Genomic DNA, 19,928 nt, shown 5'->3' with positions numbered 1-19,928 from the left:
TCAAGAATTCCCCCACCATTTCCTATTATCTCTGAATCCCGAGAGATAGCTCTGGCAGTTTGAATAAAACATTTCATTTTCCACCCATTGAGGGGTCTAGTTGTGAGTTCACGGTAGCCTTGATTACAACATAAATATAGGTAATGATTTTCTAAACAGAATTCCAGTTACCTGGGAAATAAGACCAATGCTTGACACATGAAGCCTCTTCAAACTAAAAAGCTTCTCTACAGCAAAGGAAACTGTTAAGTGAGTAAGTAGAATGGGAGAGAATCTTTTCCAATTAGCTATATATCTGACATAGGATTAGGAACTAGAATATACAATACATTCACAAAGCTAAACTCAAAGACAACCGACTGAAAAACTGGATTTGGCACTGAACAGAAAGTTCTCAATAGAAGAATTACAAATGGTTCGGAAACACTCAAAACGGATTCGACATTCTTTGCTATCAGGAGGAATGCAAAGTAAAACTAGTTTGAGATTATATCTTATTCAAGGGCGCTGATGATAACAAATGTTGTCATGGGTATGAGGACAGGAGAACTTTATATGCTGTCAGTGGGAATGCAAACTACTCCATTCTCTTTGGAAATCATCCTGGAGGTTTTTCCAAAGACCACACGATGCAGGTCTGTCCTTGCCATATACCCAAATGACTATCTTAATACAGAGATATTTATATTAGCACATCCATGTCCATTGCCCCTCTATCCACAATAGACAGAAAACAGAATCAGTCCAGATGTCCAGACGAATGGAAATGTTGCAAATGTACACACTGGGAACTTTATTCAGCTATAAAGAAAAATGAAACCAAAAAATATACTGAATGAGGTAAGCTACCCTCAGAAACAAAATTGCTTGTGTTCTCTCGTCTGTTCAGATCATAGACCCGACTCTTTGTGGGTGTTTAATTTGGGGTTCCCTGAAAACCAGGCCACTAGAATAGAGATGAAAGGTCTAGAAGTGTCTTGCCTTAAAGGAAGTGGGCAGCAGCCCATGGAAGAGCACATAGATCATATGAAAGTGAGGAGACAGTAAATTGAATGTGGAAAGATTCAAACAGGAAGAGAGCTGGACAGATGCGGATGTAGGGTGATGAGGTAAGGTGTACTTAAAATGATATGAAAAACGAATAGACAGGGTCAGGTGCGTTCAGGGTGGTGTGGCAGGAAGGTGCTGTGAAGGCTGTCCAGGGAGAAAGGTCATAACCAGTCTCATTCAGCTGTGAGCACTGGCAGCAGCAATGACAAGCACCCTTAGGTGACAGAGTGACATAAAGTCATGGGGATAATCAGCATAATGTTTAAAATTAAATTTAACGCCTGTTCCACACGAGGCAATTCATGACTGGTACCACAATCCCTGGTTGACGAGGTCACAGTCCCAAGGGCAGAACCTACTACTAATATTTTGTGACTTCTAGAGTCTCTCTACTTGTCCTTAGGGCATAGATTAGTGGAGCTCTTGCCTCTCATCAGATACACTTCTTATTGTAGTAGACAGGGGTTACCACGAAGACCCACAACTGGTCAACATGCAGAGGATAACTGAGTGTAACGTGGCCAGTCCTAAATGGAACATCTGCATCATCCTTCTTGCTGCAGAGCCATCTTGAGGTGCTAAAAAAAATTCTTAAGATTTTTTTTTTTAATTTTTCAAGACAGGGTTTCTCCGTAGCTTTTGGTTCCTGTCCTGGAACTAGCTCTTGTGGACCAGGCTGGCCTCGAACTCCCAGAGATCCTCCTGCCTCTGCCTTCCTAGTGCTGGGATTAAAGGCGTGCGCCACCACCGCCTGGCCTTAAGATTTTTTTAGATTAGGATATACTATGTGAGGAAAAAAATCTATCTTAAATATAAGAGAAAAACAAAAAGAAAAAGGAGATGGAAAGGACCCCAATAGTTGGAAAGGGAAGGGGGGGTCAGTGGGGAAGGGGAACTGTTCTGGAGTAGAAGAGGGTCCTTGGAGGAAGATATGATCAAAACACAGTGTATATATGTATGAAACTGTCAAAGAATAAGTAGTGTGATAGCTATTCTTGGTTATCAACTTGACTCATCTGGAATTAACTAAAATTCAAGCAGCTGGATATACCTGTGAGGGATTTTTATTAATTGAATTACTTGAAGTGGGAGGACCCACCCTAAATCTGTATCTTTTGAGGTAGGAAAGTTCACCTTAAATCAGGGTCACACCTCTGGTGGCAGTCTATATAAAGACATGGAAGGTGGACACTCTTTCTCTTTGCCTGCTTGCCCTCACTCTCTCTGATAAGTTCATTTCTTCATTGGTATTAGAGCCTTCTTTGGGAGTCTGAAGACCACCTGAAACATCCATCCTTATGGACTGAACAACTATTGGATTCTTGGCCTTTCCATTGGAAGACAGTCATTGTTGAAATAGAAGTCTTTTCATCCATTCAGACATTCTGGAATCTATTGGATACTGGTTCAGAATTGAGACTGATTCCTGGAGACTCAAAGACACATTGACACCATCCAGTTAAAGTAGGGGCTTATGGAAGTCAGGTGATTAATATTGCTTTGGCTGAAGTCCAAGTCACAGTAGGTCCAGTGATTCCTTAAAATCACCCTGTAGCTATTTCTCCAGTTTCAGAATGTGTAATTGGGTAACATATAATTACAAGTTGGCAGAATTCCCACACTGATCCCCTGATTTGTGGAATTAGGGCTATTATGGTTGAAAAGGCCAAATGAAAGCCACTGGACTTGCCTCTATCAGGGAAAATAGTGAATCAAAGATAACACCACATCCCAGGAGGAATTACAGAAATTAGCACAACCATCAAGGACTTGAAATATGCAGGGGTGGTGGTTCCCATCACATCTCCCTTTAACCCTCCTATTTGGCCAGTGCTGAAGGACAGATGAATTATGGAGAATGACAGCTGACAATCAAATCATTAATCAAGTAGTGACTCCAACTGCAGTTGCCGCATCAAATGACATTCCTCATTTGAGTGTGTTACTCTGCCTCATGTACGAAGTGACTGAGAACGCTGCTAGCTTTGAAAGGGGCCTTAAACAGAAGAAGGCTCTTCAAAAGTTCCCGCTGCTGTGCGGACTGCTCAACCCCTCGGACCATATGATCCAGTAGGCAGATGGTACTTGAGGTGTCAGTGGCAGATATAGGGATGCTATCTGAACTTTTGGCAGGTCCCTAAATGTGAATCAGAGGAGATCCTCGGGGTTCTGGAGCAAAGCCCTACTGTCATTTACATTCTCCATTTAAGAGACAGCTCTTGGGTCTTAGCTGAGTTCTAGATAGGCCAACAGCAGAGACCAACTCTGAGATTCTAATATGGTACATTCCCCAGGGTGACCACTTAGTGACTGGTGGTAGGTTGACTACATTGGAACCCTTCCTCTGTGAAAAGGACAATGCTACTAAACCAACAGACTAATAAGGGAATAACTATTAGAATGGGCGATTGATCCAGGTTATTAAGGGGAAATTGTATTGCTTCTCCACAATGGAGGTAAGAAAGATTATGTGTGGAGTGTCTTTTCTCTAATGTGATTAAAACGAGGCTGCCTTCTGAGGGGCTCCTGAAAATTCACTCATGGTTATATTACTCTCTGCAGTATCCGTGTAAAAGTTCTCCTTCTTAGTCCTTCAGGAACTCTTGTATCTCTGGGAAAATAACTATTTGAAGATCTATCGGAAAGCCTAATACTTGGCATTCTACAACTTCTCTTCCAAGAAGTATCTTTAGCCCATTTACCCATGTACACACTAGCTCAGTTAAGTGTTCACTGTGACAATACTCTAAGTAGATGGTTGGTAAATGAAGACCACGAAGGAAGATGACAACAAAGCTGATGGAGGGATTTGTGCTCTTGATTTCTTTGTCTTGGCTGTAACATCATTTTATATGGGTTTAATGAATTAAAGAGCTGAGATGTCACAATGAAGAAAAAGTATAATATATATTTAAGTATTGTGATAAGTACTCAAAAACAGAAATGAGAAGTACACACGGGAAAAAGAGATATTGTGATATTCAATGAGGATTAGGATAGACAGCTGATGGCTTAAAAGAAAGCCAGAAACCAGATATTAGTGGACCAGAAAAGCAGGAGTTTGGCAAAGTGGAAAGAATTTGGGTTCTTAGTCAGAAATGATGGAGATGAAACTGTACATCTTCAGGACTCATGAGATGGGCCAATCACAATAGTGCCTACCATCAAGGAATGAGGACCTGTTTTCAATCCCCAGCACCTAAAACACCCATACAGAAGCTTGGTGGGGCAGTGCACACCTGGAAACCCCAGTTTTAGGGAAGTAAAGACATAGTCATCTCGAGCTCACTGGTCAGATGGTCTCTGGCTCTAGTGAGTAACAATATCTCAAAAACATGATAAAGAATAATTGAGGAAGACACCTGCTTCAAACTCTGACCTTTACATGCGTGCTAACATGCATGCATATCCATCTACACACGTGTGGATATGCACACAGACATCAACAAAAACTGTACATCTTCCATGTATTAATTCCCAACCATAAAGCAAAAAACTTGACCTTCTTAAACTGGGTTTAGTTGCAAGTAAAATGGGAATAACTTTTACCTTACAAGGCCAAGCAAGCACTTTATGTAAACAGATACATGGAACACAATAACGACAGCAATATTATTTGCAATCCATCTTTATATTTTGTGACCTAGATTAGGAGAAGAGAGGGAAGAGGGAAATTAAATGAAATAGGGATGGAGGTGTTGGCTGAGGAAAAGTCTCCTCTGAATTCAAGGATATATTGGGAAGTGCACTAATGAAGACGTATTGAAAAAAAAAAAAACTTCAGAAAGCCACTGGTTGCTATGGTTACAGCAGTCATCACATCAACTTAGCACCCTAAATGTAGCCTGCCTTCCACATTTCCTTGAGGGTAAGAAAACAGATGGTTTTTTTTTTCTGTAGTCTACTGCTAAAAGCAAGATGTGCTACTAAGTAGATCAAGTGAGCTCCTTCATCAAATCACTAGCCCTTTGTCCACCTCCAAGGAAATGTATTTTTAGTGAAAATCAGAACGGTGTACAGGGTTCAAAGAACTATAAAATTCTTATTATGTTTTTCTTGACACAACTCATGGAATTTAATCTTGAGCAATCAACCCACCCTTACTTGGCCTCTCTGTCCTTGGTTTAAAATGAAAGTGTTCAATAAGGTGAAATAATTCGTCTTCCAACTCAATGTTTATAACTACTAGGACTAGTAAAAATGAGGCCCATGGAGGATATCTAGTTGGAGCATGTTCAAGAATGTCTCAACCTGTGGCTGGAGATATGGCTCAGCAGATAAAAGAAGTGGTTGCTCTTCCAGAGGACCAGGGTTCAATTCCCAGCATCCACACAGTAGTCCACAAGTACCTGTAACTCCAGTGTCAAAAGATTTCACACCCTATTCTGACTCCCTATACCAGGTACACACTCACACACAGTGCATAGACACACATTCAGGCAAAAAACCCACGCCCATAAAATAAATATATTAAAATAATAAAATAATGTCAGAACAACAGTTTCAGGCTTCTTTGCTATAGCTGGTGGAGAGCCAGAGAAGCCCACAAAGGATCATTGGATTTAATAGCTCAAATTCGAGAGAAGAAAACGTGATCACAAAACTTTAATTGCTACAAAATGTGTCTGATGAGGGAGGCAATAATCCTAAAACCAGTCAGCATATAAATTCATTTAAGTGGAGATTAGTGAGGAAAGCCATGAAGGTTAACGGATGTACAGTGTTATTTACATTGTTCTTGTATAATCCGGATGCCTGGAAGAAATAAGGACATTCTAAAGAGACAATTTGGACTATTGAAACAAGGCACCCAGGCATTTGAGATTTCTCTCCAAGCAATCTCACGACGGGCAAAGGGAAATCCTGGTGCCTTCCAGAGAGAGGGACCTTGTGTCCTGAAAGGAGATGTTGTTACCAAGAACTTTTAAGATTGCCAGTCAGGGAAGACAGATTGGGTCAATGCTGAGCAGAACCAAGACTGCTTAGTTATGATCATCTCTCTTCCTTCCGTTTACAATCTACCCTTGTGTCAGAACCCTGAAGACGGACTTGGCAAAGGGAGGGGAGGAGGAAGGGTGATGTCACGGAATCTTTTTTATCCCTTTCCCCAGCGTGGTCATCTTGAATCTGCTTTTACTGCTTTTTACTACTACCTCTTTGCTTAGTTGGCTTACTAAGAATTACTGGCCCGATATGGCTTCCTGGGGCTATCCAGTCTCAGGCTTCAACAACTCCAGCAATACCTGATTCTGCTAAAACCCTCAAAGAGATCTGCTGTGGTCTTACAGAGATCTTAAAATATAAAGTCCAAACTTCATATTGTGACACACACACAGGTCCCTAATAGTTTGACTTATTATTATTATCATTATGAATTTCTTATTTTCCTCTCACATTTCCCAAGCTCTGATTTCAGCTGTATCAAACACCCTATCAATCTTTAAAGATTTGTTCATCCATCATGCTCACATTTAGTGAGAACACTCTCAAACACCAGGCACTTGGCTAGTCATGGGGACACTAGTGATGAAGATAAGTGCTGTCTCCCAAGGTTCTTACAGCTGATTCTGAACAAGTATCTTGACCTTTCAAAATGTCACACAATTAATTAAGGGACAACACAGAATTAAAATACAGGTCTTTATCATCTTAAAGCATCTTAAGGATTTGAGGGGTTTTAAATAATAGAACAATGATTTAAAAAATACTACCTAATTCTTTCCAATGTATCTAATTTCTAAGGGAGAGTGACAAATACTCTGAGGAAAAGTAGGGTGGATTGCAGCAATGAAAACATCTACAGAGGCTCTGGGATGGGAGGATGGGCAAGGACCAGGCCATGCTGGAAGCATTTCCAGGGCAACCTCATCTAACACAGTTTAAATGACATTGACAACACTAGCTGTATTCTAGATGGCTTCTCCTCTGAAGCATCTAATGAACTTGGATTTTCTGGGTTCTGGTGTTGTTTGCTTGCTTTCCTGTTTTGTGAGGCAGGGTCTCTAAGTAGGGAAGGATGACCTTGAACTCGCCATCCTCTGGCCTTCATTTCTCAGTGCTGGGATGATAGGTGTGTGCCACCACGCACAGTTATAAGATGCTGGAAATGCAATTTTGGGCGTCGTGCTTAGAAAGCAAACACCCAGTCAACTGAACTTTATCTCTGCTTCAATTTTCTCTCCTGTCAGGATGAGTTCCAATTTCCATGGCTTATACAAACAAGCAGGAGGGAAGAGTTTTTGCTAACCCGCAGCCCCTGCCTGTAATATTGCCTACTGGTCCACCCGGTGAGCAATGAGACAAAGAGCCAAGTCACTAACCTTTCACCACACATTTACACTTAAAAGGAAATTGAAATTTGATCATTTTGAAAATTGTATCAGTGAATATATCATCTCAGAGTTTAGAAGAAAATTCATTAAGAGCAAAATTTAAAAAAATAGCCTCATTCTGGTCCGGTGACAGATCTAGTACAGCGGAAGGTAAAATGAAGAATGCAGCCTCAGAAATAAGAAAATCCATTTAAGAAAACTTTGGTACTCAAAGAAATTTAATAGTAGATGATAAAATGTATTTATTTATATTCAATTGGAAGGTCAGTGGGAGCATTCAGAACTCCGAATGACTGGCCCCAGGAACAAGCTATTCCTTTTACTTTTTTACAAGTCAAGGTCTACTCTTTTACATAATACTTGGCAAATGCTGAGTTAGAAAATGAATGTTAAGAAAAAGCGATAAATGAATGAAGACAATCTGATGGCAAAAAAAACGGTCCAACTTGAGAATTAGTGAATCAAAACAAGTTAATAATCTAACCTGAGAGCAATTTTCCAATTCCTCATCTATAATTCTGTCAGACACATGGACTTATAAAAGTGAGATGAAAAAACACACTTTTTAAAAACAAAATTGATGCTTCATTGGAGGGTGTAACAAGAAAATGGTTACATAAATGGATAGCATATTTAGATATCATGCATCATGTATCCAACAATAATCGTTCAGCAGGTCAAAGCACTTGCAGTGCGAGCCTGGGAATCTGAATTCAACCTGTGGAAACCCATGGAAATGTTGAAAGGGACCAACTCCACAGACTGGTCCTCTGTCTTCTGTGTGTGCCATGGTAAATGTAACCACACATCACTGTACACACACACACACACACACACAGACACACACACAGTTTAAAATTTTCAATGATAAAGATCATGCACTGAAACAAATTAGCATGGAACAAAATCAGTGCGAAAATAAAAACTCCGTGTATTCACAATTATTTTAATGTATTCAGAGCAGAAACAGGAAAATAATACCCAAAACATTTACCTAATTGGTAGCATTGTTGATTACTTTATTTCTATTGTTGTTGCTGCTTTTAAAAATCTCAATATTATAGTTGATATCATTTTGCAATTGAAAAATACATATCACAACACATAATTTTAGTATTGAGAATCATCTCTTGATTCTTTAGCTACCCATGTACTATAACCATGTGCATTCCATGGAAGCTTCTAAAGTCATGGACTGTTTGAGGTCAAACCATGTTCTATCAGTGTACATCCCAGGTTTTACCTGTGAAACTAAACCACTTCAAATAATGAATTCCAGCATCACTCATGGCGAAACTGGTATGGGGAACAGGTTATACATAAGTATTTTGTAATAGAAAAGTCTTTCAGTTTGGAGTCATGTATAAAAGCTGCCTTGCCTTTATCCCTGCAAATGTTTCCTATGCTGTATTAGGTGCCCAAGTTGCATTGCTATGTAATCAAACAGCACCTTTGCAGGAACCTGTGGTTTACGTTCTACAGCTTTTTTGAGTTTAATCTAATAATACGGGCAACAACTGGTCTTAAATATCACCAGAAGCCGAAGAGAAGTTGGCGGATTTATTGCTTACCGTGGTAGCACAGTGGATGTCTTTCCACACTGCGGCTTCCCGGGAGAGATCAGAGACTTCAAATAAGTTATCAAGAATCACTTCCCCAATCATGTCGTGCCTGGAAAATCTGTCAAAATCATATATGCTAAAGTGTAGTTTCCGGTTGCTTAGCTGATCATAGGCCACTGGAAACTGAAATATCTCATCAAACAGGGGGTTTAGCGTCTTCCTGTGGACGCGCGTCTGAAATTTCTTTTTCCTGTCTGGAAGAAGATAGATCTTCACGTAAGGATCAGAAGTGCCTGTAAAATCTTTAGGTGGGAGCTCTAAAGCTTTGACAATATTAACGACTAGGAGTTCGTTTTCATAATCATACTGAAGCGTGAAGTTAAGTTTCCCACAGGTTTTGACATCATCTTTTCTGTTGCCCTCGGAGTCAACCGATTTCTGCTTATAGAGCTCTGGTTTGATCCTCCCAATGCTCGTCCTCGTCTCTCCTCTTTGTAAGACAGGTTCGGCGCCCATGCTAAAGTCAACACTGGAGACGTTCATTTGCCTTGGTAGGTGTCTCCTGAAGGAATTGTGGCTGTAAACATACAGACACACATACACAAAATCGCTTTGGTTAGTCACTTCTGATAGTAGTTACCAAGTGCCATACACACCCTCCCTACCAGCCAGGATCAGGAAAGAATGTTACTGTCCCCACGCAGGATTATTGAACCTATGTCTGTGTCCACACTGTCCCACCCTCACGGTGATGTGAAAAGCCAGAGTGACAGCAGTCAAAGAAAAAGTCTAAAATGTGATAAACAGTTGAAACACACAGTTGCGCATTTTAGAAGAGGTTGTGTTTTTTTTCCACTCATAAACACCTCATTAAACATCATTGTGCAGAAACAGGATTCTCAATGGAGTTCTACTCCACAAACATTACATGTCTTCTTCACCCATTGCTCACATCCACACTGAAGACAGCTGTTCACCCTGTTCACTTGGTCTTCTTTGCATCTGGATATTTGAATTTTATGTTTTAGTAACTCCGCCACTAAAATAAAATTCTATAAAAACATATTCTTACACACCAATCATGTTTCATATTTAAGATAACTAGATGAATACTAGTTTTTAAAATCAATAGAGTTGTGACAACCCAAGTGAGTGTATTTCCCTTGTTTAACTTGGAGTGGGCTTCAAAACTTTAAGGACAAAAAAAGAGTGAACAATTTTAATGATATAAAAATAAGTCTTAAAAAATTCCAAACTGGTCCCTCTGAATGTGGGTGACAGATGATGTGGCTGGGGCAGACTGTGGGGTCACTGGCAGGGGGACCAGAATTTTTCCCTAGTGCTTGAACTGGCTTTTTGGAGCCCATTCTCTTTGGAGGGATACCTTGCTCAGCCTAGATATGGGGGGGGGGGTGGTGTTTGGTCCTGCCTCAAAGCAATCTGCTGGATTTTGTTGACTGCCTATGGGAAGCTTTATCATCTTTAAGGAGTGGATAGGGGGTGAGGTGAGGGGAAATGTAGGGGGAGCAGGAGGAGGTGGGGTGAGGGGAAATGTAGGGGGAGCAGGAGGAGATGGGGTGAGGGGAAATGTAGGGGGAGCAGGAGGAGGGGAAGGAGTGGGAACTGGGATAGTTAAGTAAAATGAGAAAGGGTTTTTCTTTGGTTTGTTTCATTGTTGTTTATTGTTCTGTAGACCAGGCTGGCCTTGAACTCACAGAGATCTGCCTGCCTCTGCCCCCTGAGTGTTGGGAATTAAAGGTGTGTACCACCACCACCGCCTGGTGAGAAAACATGGTTTAAAAACTAAATAAAAATTCCAGCTATTACACATCCTGCTCTCCTGAGTGTCAAGTCTGTATCACTGGGATTGAGATCCATTTCCTTAGACACCCTCTGTGATTTCCATCTAGCGTGAGCTATGCCAGTCCGCGAGCCTCCCGCAGGCTTCATTCCAGGTCTTTGTTCTTTTCTCTCTTCAATCTATCTAGCAAATATTACAGGTTTGGGCTATAATTCCTGTTTGAGCCAGATAGTTCCTCAGATAAATCCCTGCTACATAAGATTCTCCCCCAATGTCTCTGAATCTCTAGGATTTCAGAGCAGTTGTCCTAACAACCCTCCCCCAAACTCAAGCAAATTCATTGTTTTCTCCTTATAATTTCCTCTCTTATAGTCACTAATAGCACTAAATAATGTGTTGTATTAAGCAACCATAAAATGCTTAAAAATCTTATATGTGCTTGATACAACTTTTTTCAGTTAAACATTATATGTAACATACTTAAATATACTAAATTTCAAAGCTTACTTGGTTGAAATAACTTAAAGTATAATTTTAGAGTTTTTCCATCATTTCTTTAAATAGCTATCTAAAACTAAAATGCTAAAGGATGCTGAATTTGTAAGACAAAGTATAATGATTCCATGGTGTAAAAAATTCTGTTAAGTATATTATTAAAGTATACTTTGTAATATGTCTATATATCCAATATATATATTGAAAACAGTAATATAAATATGTAACAATTTGCTATTATATAATAATATTGACCACATTAAAATTTGATCATAATTTAAAAATTATTATTATTACTTTTGTTTTTTGAGGAAAAATTATTTTCATGCAAAGAAATAAACAAGGAATCTTAGGTCAGATAAAAATGAGCTATTAATTAAAACTATAGTTACTTTAAGACTCAGTACTTCAGTTTCTGTAATTGAGCATATAAACATGTATATGAAAGTCTTTACTAAGACTTGACTGCAAACCTTGAAGCAATCTGTCTCCTTAGACCTATCCCATTATTATAATTCATTAGACACTCCATGTACTGAATATGGACCCTAAACTTATCACAAAATAAAAGATCATAAGCCTGGATTATATTCAGAGTAAGGCCAGAGAGAATTTATGAAACAGCAGGAAAAACGTTCCCATAGGCTCCATTGTTGTTATGAACCATTAAAGTGGCCCATCACGATCCAATTTGCAAACAAAGTCTTGGGTGTTAATCACTACGTAATGGGGCAGCCCTTAGCTTCTTGAGAAGGTTCACTAAACAACAATGTTTCTATTAAAATCACTTTCACTTGTCCAGCAATTTTGATTTGTACGAACAGAACCTGAAAGGAGGTAATTATGGAATGTCATCAGCTTATTTCATAATTCCAAAGACTTTCAAAGGTAATAATTTAATCCTCTGTCCTCTCCAAACTAAGAAATTTCTTCTTCGTGCCTCTGAGTGTGCTGTGTGTGGCTGTAAAGCTACAAATGGGACTCACTTCTACAGGGCTCCTTTCAATGGAGTGAAAACTGTAGCATCCCCTTTGTTCAGTAGCAGTGTCCTAATTACAGGGTAAATGGCGCACATTCCCTGTCACTTCAGCTAGTAGGCTAAGAAAAGCGCTCCCGTTGCGACAGTGCTGAACCATCGCCATTGACAACACACAGCTGCTCCCTCTTCCCCCTTTGCTCTTTCGGAATGACAGTGAGGAGCAAATGTTCAAACAATGAAAATGTGAACCCCTGCACCTCTGACCCTTCCAGCTTCCAGAGGCCCACGCAGGCTCTCTGGGAGAAGCGCTGGACCGTGAGGGACTGCAGCTGGTTCTCAGGTGTCTGATATAGACAGGCTAACTGCAGAAAACACTGAGGGTAGGAATGGTTTTGTGCACTTTCTGGTTTGTTGGAAACCCATCCTAGCCGTCTCATGTGGTTGCTGATGCTTTTTCTACATCCCTTATTCCACTGCATCTTGGTCTGGAATGCTCCATAGGTCTTGCCCCCCATTACCACATTTATGCAGTTCAGAAATAAAACTCGCTGATTTGTTAGCTAAGTATTATAATCACCTGTTATTGCTGTGTCTTGCTACTCAAGTCATCCCCTTGAAATTTTAGTCTCCTGGTTCCATATCACTTTGACCACTTGTTCTGATTGCCACCATACACCTGTTTTTTTTCCCAAGTTTGATCTCTAAGTTTAATGATCTACTTCCCTACAGTGGATGTCTTCTATCTTAGTCACTATCATGCAAATAGTTAGAATCTGTTTCACCGTTAACTGGAAACTATTCCACAGCTCCAACTTGAGTATACTTCTGATCAATGTTTTCTACTTTCCATGATCTTTTGAAATTGAAGACCTATCATCAACTAAAGAGAAGTGATGATGCTGAGTCAGAGAGGAGCATTTTAAAATCTTATAAAGGAGAATAAAACTCAGCAACAAGGGAAGATCTAGTATGAGATTAAGGCATTGGTTGTTGTCTTAGGGAGAGTGTCCACTACTGTGGTAAAATAATAACCAATAATAACATGAAGAGGAAAGGGTTTATTTCATCGTGTACTTCTCAGGGACAGTCTATTACTGATGGAATCCAGGGCAGAAATTCAAGGCAGGAACCTGGAGGCAAGAATGGAAGCAGAAGCCATTGAGAAATGCTGCTTATTGTCTTGCTTCTTATGACTTGTTCAGTTGGCTTTCTTATACAAGCCAGGACCACTGTCCCAGGAGTTGCACCACCCAAAAAGCCTGGACCCTCTCACATAAATCATTAATCTGAGATTAATTAAACTGAGAATACAAGCAGTAACACCAAAAATCAAAAATATGATGATTGCAATGAACTCATATACACTTCAATAATAATTTTACATATAAATGGTCTCCACTCCCCCATCAAAAGACACAATAAATCACAGGACCATAGTAAAAAACAATATGTTAGCCGGCGGTGGTGGCGCACGCCTTTAATCCCAGCACTTGGGAGGCAGAGGCAGGCGGATCTCTGTGAGTTTGAGACCTCCGAAACCACAGAGAAACCCTGTCTCGAAAAACAAGAAAACAAAACAAAACAAAAAAACAAAAACAAAAAAAAAAACAATATGTTACTGGTACAACAATAGACACATAGACCAATGGAACGGAACTGAAAACCCAAACTTGAGTACAGACAACCTCAGCCACTTAATATTTGACAAAGAACCCGAAAACATAAGATGAAGGAAGGAAAGCATCTTCAACAAACAGTTCTAGGAAAACTGGATGCCGACATATAGAAGAATGAAATTAGACCCACACTATCAACTTGCACAAAAACTAGCCACAAATGGATCAAACACTTAACTGTCAAACCTGAAATTTTAAAACTGCTGGAAGAAAACAGAGACAGTGCACTATAGGATACAGGCACAGGAAAGGACATTATGAAGAGGACTCCATTTGCCTAAGAAGTAAGGCCAAAAAGTAACAGTGGGACTTCATAAAACTAAAAAGTTTCTGCATAGCTAAAATAAAACCAACCAGGTGAAGAGGAAGTACACCAAATGAGAGAAAAACTTCATTAGTTACACATCTGGCAGAGTATTAATATCCAGAATACACAAATAGCTAAGAAAAGCAAAAGTCCTAAAACAAATGACTCATTCAGAAAACAGGCCTGGTACCTGAACAGAAAGTTCTCAAAAGAGGAGCAGGGAGAGGGGGAGAGGAGTAGGGGGAGGGGGAGGGAAATGGGAGGCGGGGAGGAGGTGGAAATTTTTTCAATAAAAAAAAAATAAAAAGGAAGAACAACAACTAATATATATATATAAAACAAGTTTATCTTCCCTACCAACTAGGGAAATGAAAATCAAAACAACTTTGAGATTAATTTCATCCCAGTCAGAATGACAAAGATCAACACATACTGGAGGAGACGAGGGTGTTGGATGGGGTGATGAAAATGACCCTCATTCACCATTGGGGGATTGGAAGCTGCTCCAGGCTCTGGAAACCATTAGATTTCATTCGTCCATATCCAGATCATACAAATAGAAGCAGTTCCTTTGCATTTAGTTTTGCATGGTAGGTTTGATTATTTTTTTAAAAAATTATATGAGCCATTATTGTCTCAGCTCTATTTTTTAAATTGTTTTTTATTGAGCTATGTATTTTTCTCTGTTCCCCCCCTTCTTCTCCCCTCCGCTTCTACCCTCTCTATCCCTATGCTTCTAATTTACTCAGGAGATCTTGTCTTTTTCTACTTCCCATGTATATTAGATCCATGTATGTCTCTCTTAAAAAAAAAAACAAACCTAAAAATAAATCTACTATATGAGCCAGCTTTCACTACTTGTTAGCAAATACAGAAAGGATTAGACAGTCTCCTCCACAGATACTTACCTTCTTGTTTGTTGATGTTCTTTCTAGTCACAATACCTAGGAAATTGAAACAATCGAAATGTCCTTCAGCACGCAAATGGATAATGAAAATGTGGTACATGAACATTCAGAAATTCTATTCAGCTACACAGAGAATGAAATCATGGAATTTGCTGGTAGAGGAATGGGGCTAGAAAAGACCATATTGAGGGAGTTAACCCAGTTCCCAGGAAGACAAGCATGGCATGTTCTTCTGAGGCTCCGAACTCCAGATCTTCAGATGTGAGTACACATCCTGGAATAACTACAAAACCCAGGAAAATAAAAAGGATAAAAAGGGACCATTTCCAGGGTGGGGAAACTACCAGAGTACCAGTGATCTGAAAGGGGAAAAGGGGGAATGGGTGCAACTCTATTTAGGGAGGATGAAGGAGATAAATCAGAAGATTGAGGATGGAAAAGCAGAGTAAGGATGTCTGAAAAAGTCATAAACAATAATACAGTTATGACATACATAAAAAAACACTTATAAATGTAAGTAAGTCAGTGTATCATACTTTAAATTTTTCTCTCCTGGCTGACAATGTTCCTTCCAAGAACCAAAGACAATTTAACAAAAACCTCAACACCAATCATGAGAAGCCCTCTTTTGAGTGAGCATAGTTCATATGACTCCCTAAATGCTATAGGCTATTGTTATTGCCTTTGATTGTTCCCCTGCAATGGAAGTCCTTATTGATGAAGAATTCATGCGCTTTAGATGCAGGGCCCAGAAGCTTTGAGATGGATAAGTCCTGAAAGTCCACACCCTGAGGACTAGCTTTTATGGTACCAGAAGTTGCCACGCAAGCTTCCAAAGGAGCGAAGCAACTGGTAGACCTACCCAGCTACGGTGCTTATAAACCATAACAATGGATAGCATGATAACTCTAAAGGCGTCTTAGTGCCACCTTGGAGGTGATCAACTGTTATCCAAGACTTAAGACGCTCTCAATAAGTGGAAAACCATGCCTAGTACTGAAAACTTAGCCAACTATGCAGGACTAGGGAAGTAATAAATCTTAGAGATCCTACAACTACATTAGTAAGCCTGCAAAATCATTAAACTAATTTGTAAATATTTGTCCTTATACCAAGAGATAGGAATAGGTCTTACCCTCAGCCCTCATCAAGGGAATTCTCCTTGCAATAGAGGGAGACCATTATAGAAAATCACAACCAAACAAAATGCATTGATGAAGAGGCTAACGGTACATCTATAAAACACTCCTGCACCTAAGGCTCAGGGAACACTGTGGAAGAATGGAGAAAAAAAAAATAAGATCAAGGAGTTTGCTGTGAGACTGTATCTCCTAGAAATGTCATAAGCTACACCCAGAAAGTCTCCCTAACATGACTGTGCAATCATGAGCAGAACAAGAATAACAATAGACATGCCAATGTGGATGAGGGAAGCCCAGAAGGCCTCAACCCTACACAAAGAACAGACAGCTAACGAGGGTTGAGAGCAAGAGAAATAGTCGTTCCCAGGGAAAAGCACACCAACTGCTTATTCTACAACAAACAGTCATCCCTGACAACATGAAACTTGACATAAACTGAGCAGATGGTGTTTATAGGTATACATATGCACATGTAAGTATACATATCCATATAAAACAACAATTAACGAAAAAGAGCCCTTGAATTTAAAAGAGCAAGTAGAGCATATAGGAAGGTTTGGTGGGAGGAAGGGGCAAATGATGCAATTACATTAAAAACTCAAAAGTAATCTTTAAAAGTAATCTTTAAAAAATTATCAACAACATGATTAATATAACAAATCTTAGACTCACTTTATATTGTTTCTAGAACCTTCAGAAGTATTCTGGATGAAAATATTTTGGCCTTAAATTTCTGTACTCAGTGCTCCAGTTTAGGCTTTGCCTTATAAAGTAACCTCTTTTGGCCACCCTGAGCCCAGCTATTGGCTGAGCTGAGCTAGGTTCTGAAGAACAGTCGTACACCTGAGCTGAAGTGACCTCTGCATATCTGCCACCTATCTGCCCTCCCTGTCCTTTAGTACAGAGTCCCTGGTCTATTGGAATTACATATTTTCTTTCCCGTCTGCCAAATTCTTCAGTATTTTAATAGACTGTGGTGTTCATAATGTCAAAAATTACTATTCATCTTTCTATATTTTCAATTAAAAGCAGGATGGGGCCATACAAATGACTGTTTATATAAATGATTTATGCTGGTGTTCTTGTGACAAATACCATAAAATGTTCTAGGACTTAACAAACTATAAAGAAGCATCCAGTGAACATAAAATTAGTGCTTCTACAGAAAAATATTATTTATTAGCACCAGAAAACTAAAATAGATTTTTTTCTGGTTGTTTTCTGGTTCAAGGTACAGCCTTGATTGAAGGAGGTAACCCACTTGAGAAAAGCAGTAGGTGCACACACCAAGTACACCCCCTTTACAAGACAGCTTATGCACTGAATCATGACCACCTGCCTCACGAACTTTCAGCTCAAAGAAGTTGACCTTAGTCTCAACTATTTTCTGGGCAAAAATTGCTTCTTGATCTCCTAGCTACATCTTTTTCAAATGCTCCCTTTTGTTATTATTATATCTTGTTTTCTATTCCTAACAATGACCTGGAATGAGTAATTTCAGTTTTTTGTTCTCTTTTGAAAGAAATTTAATTTATATAAAAAACCTTACAGTAAATAAAATTACACAGTACTCACAGTTTTACATAATTTTTCACTTTCCGTTTAACAAGGTACATTGAATTATTCTTTGTAAAATTGTACATGATCATTTTACAAATTGTTTTATAATCAGTCATAGCTAATTCCATCAGAACATGGAGTCAGCATTTATCTTATACCACATTTCCTTGCTTTTGTTCATGTTTGATTAGATCTCTCCTGTTTTCTCATCATTTCGATGGGTCCTTAGAAACCATGAACAGTGATGAACCCATGACTATTCATTTAATCTTTACACATTAATGAATGAACAGAAAATTGGTTTTTATACTCATCTGTGAACATGGCACCATTAACCTCCTTCTATTTGAGCACAGTGCCGCCTTACCACCTGATACCTGGCAAAATAAACTGAAATGAAGTAATGATCAATCAATCAATCAAAAACACCCTTTGACAATTGCTGTGCACCTGCCTATACTGTGCTGGACGGTAGGCGGGTATAAAAGTAGGTCACATGTCTTTGTAGCTTGAGAATTTAGTCTTTGGTTCTACAAGCTCAAGAATAAGATACTATACCAGCTTATAACTTTAATTTTAAATAGCAGAGATAACAACATATGTCTTGGAATAAAAGTAGACTCAGATATAGTTTCAGTAGGGATTTTAGAGTAAATAAAAGATAATTTAAATGGAAAGCAACATGATCCATTTCGATGGACAAGGAAAGGAGATGGAACTCATTCATTGACTTTGAAATTCACTACATCATGCAGAGTTTCTGTAGCGCAGTCTCTACTATGAAAAGCAGAATAGAAGCGAATATGTATCAGGAAAATGCACAGAGCTATCCACGTAGAAACGTTCAGAATTTAGGTAAAGTCAGATTGTAAAATCTTGTAGTTTCAAGTTTCTGAAAGCTTGGACGAAACAGATGATCACTAACATATCACCTAAGTAAGTCTGATACAGGACTCATGTTTCTTTTTAAATTGACTACCTTAGTTTCAAAAGACACGTCATCCCTTACAGTCTTTCCCATAAACAGCTGTCGAGTTGGAAAGAGGAGACTTCTACGGAACATATATTGGCAATGACAGCCTTTGAACATCTCAGCCATGATTTTAAGGCCTCATATACTGTGATGCTACCAAATCACTCTTAGCTGCACGTTGTGTTCTCTGACTTCATGTGTTTCTATCAGCAATGCACTCTTACGTCTCCATGGGAGATTTCTGGATTCCTATTTGCCTCTCATCTTAGTGACACTTCTTTATGGCTCAGTTGGAAATATTCCCTCTGTGCTCTGAAGTTCGCCTTTTCCACCACACAGGTGACATTTATAACCTGCTTACTTTGAAGTCGGTTTCACAGGATGTAAATCTCTTTAGAGAGTCTCAGAGTCTTGGAGTGGGCAGAGGACAGAGCACATTTATTTCATCCGGAAGTAAACATGTGTTTAGTGTGAGTGTGGGGCCAATCAGGAGGGGTAAACGAGAATGTTGGTGACAAAGAAACACACAAGTGAATCTGAGTAGTTTGTCCAATAGCTGGAGGAGTCAAACGTCTAGGGATTTGAAGATGGGGATGAGAAATTGAAAAACTTTTCAGCATTTGAAAATGGAGATGAGAAAATTTCCCAATGTCCAGCAATGTTAATTTCTAGGCTTGTCAGAATGTTACTTCAAAAGAGAAAGGGATAACTGAACCTTGAAAACACATGATGTCATCTCTTGTCTGAACTAATAAGATGCGGAAATGAGAAAAATTAAACCTAAGTTTGTTTTGGACACGTGTGCATGCATATGCATGCAGCTTTGATTTTGCCATGTCAGGCACAATTGGCATTTGAGCTGGACAATTTGATTTATTAAAAAGTAATCTCCATGTCATGTCCGGGGTGATGGCATAATGAGCTGTACAATCTCCTCTTCTTGGTATAAAGAGATCGTACAACATGATGAAGATGAGGGATGAAGATGAGGGATGTGGGAGGAGGGATGAAGATGAGGGAGGAGGGATGAAGATGAGGGAGGAGGGATGAAGATGAGGGAGGAGGGATGAGGGATGAAGATGAGGGATGAGGGATGAAGATGAAGGATGAGGGATGAGGGATGAAGATGAGGGATGAGGGATG

At 39.4% G+C, this 19,928-nt stretch overlaps 1 protein-coding gene across 1 annotated transcript in view; it reads right to left on the bottom strand.

Annotated features, from left to right (window-relative positions):
- The window catches only part of Syt10 (synaptotagmin 10), a 60,315-nt gene that overhangs the window by 19,867 nt on the left and 20,520 nt on the right, over nt 1-19,928 (bottom strand). Inside the window, exon 3 of the mRNA XM_005354327.3 lies at nt 8,954-9,521. Within this exon, the coding sequence (XP_005354384.1) occupies nt 8,954-9,521 (568 nt within the window). The remainder of the gene's footprint in view (nt 1-8,953; nt 9,522-19,928) is intronic.

The sequence above is a fragment of the Microtus ochrogaster genome, chromosome 15, assembly GCF_000317375.1.
Source record: "Microtus ochrogaster isolate Prairie Vole_2 chromosome 15, MicOch1.0, whole genome shotgun sequence".
NCBI lineage: Eukaryota > Metazoa > Chordata > Mammalia > Rodentia > Cricetidae > Microtus > Microtus ochrogaster.
The sequence above is the reverse complement of the archived record's forward strand: the minus strand, read 5'-3'. Positions and strand labels throughout refer to the sequence as shown.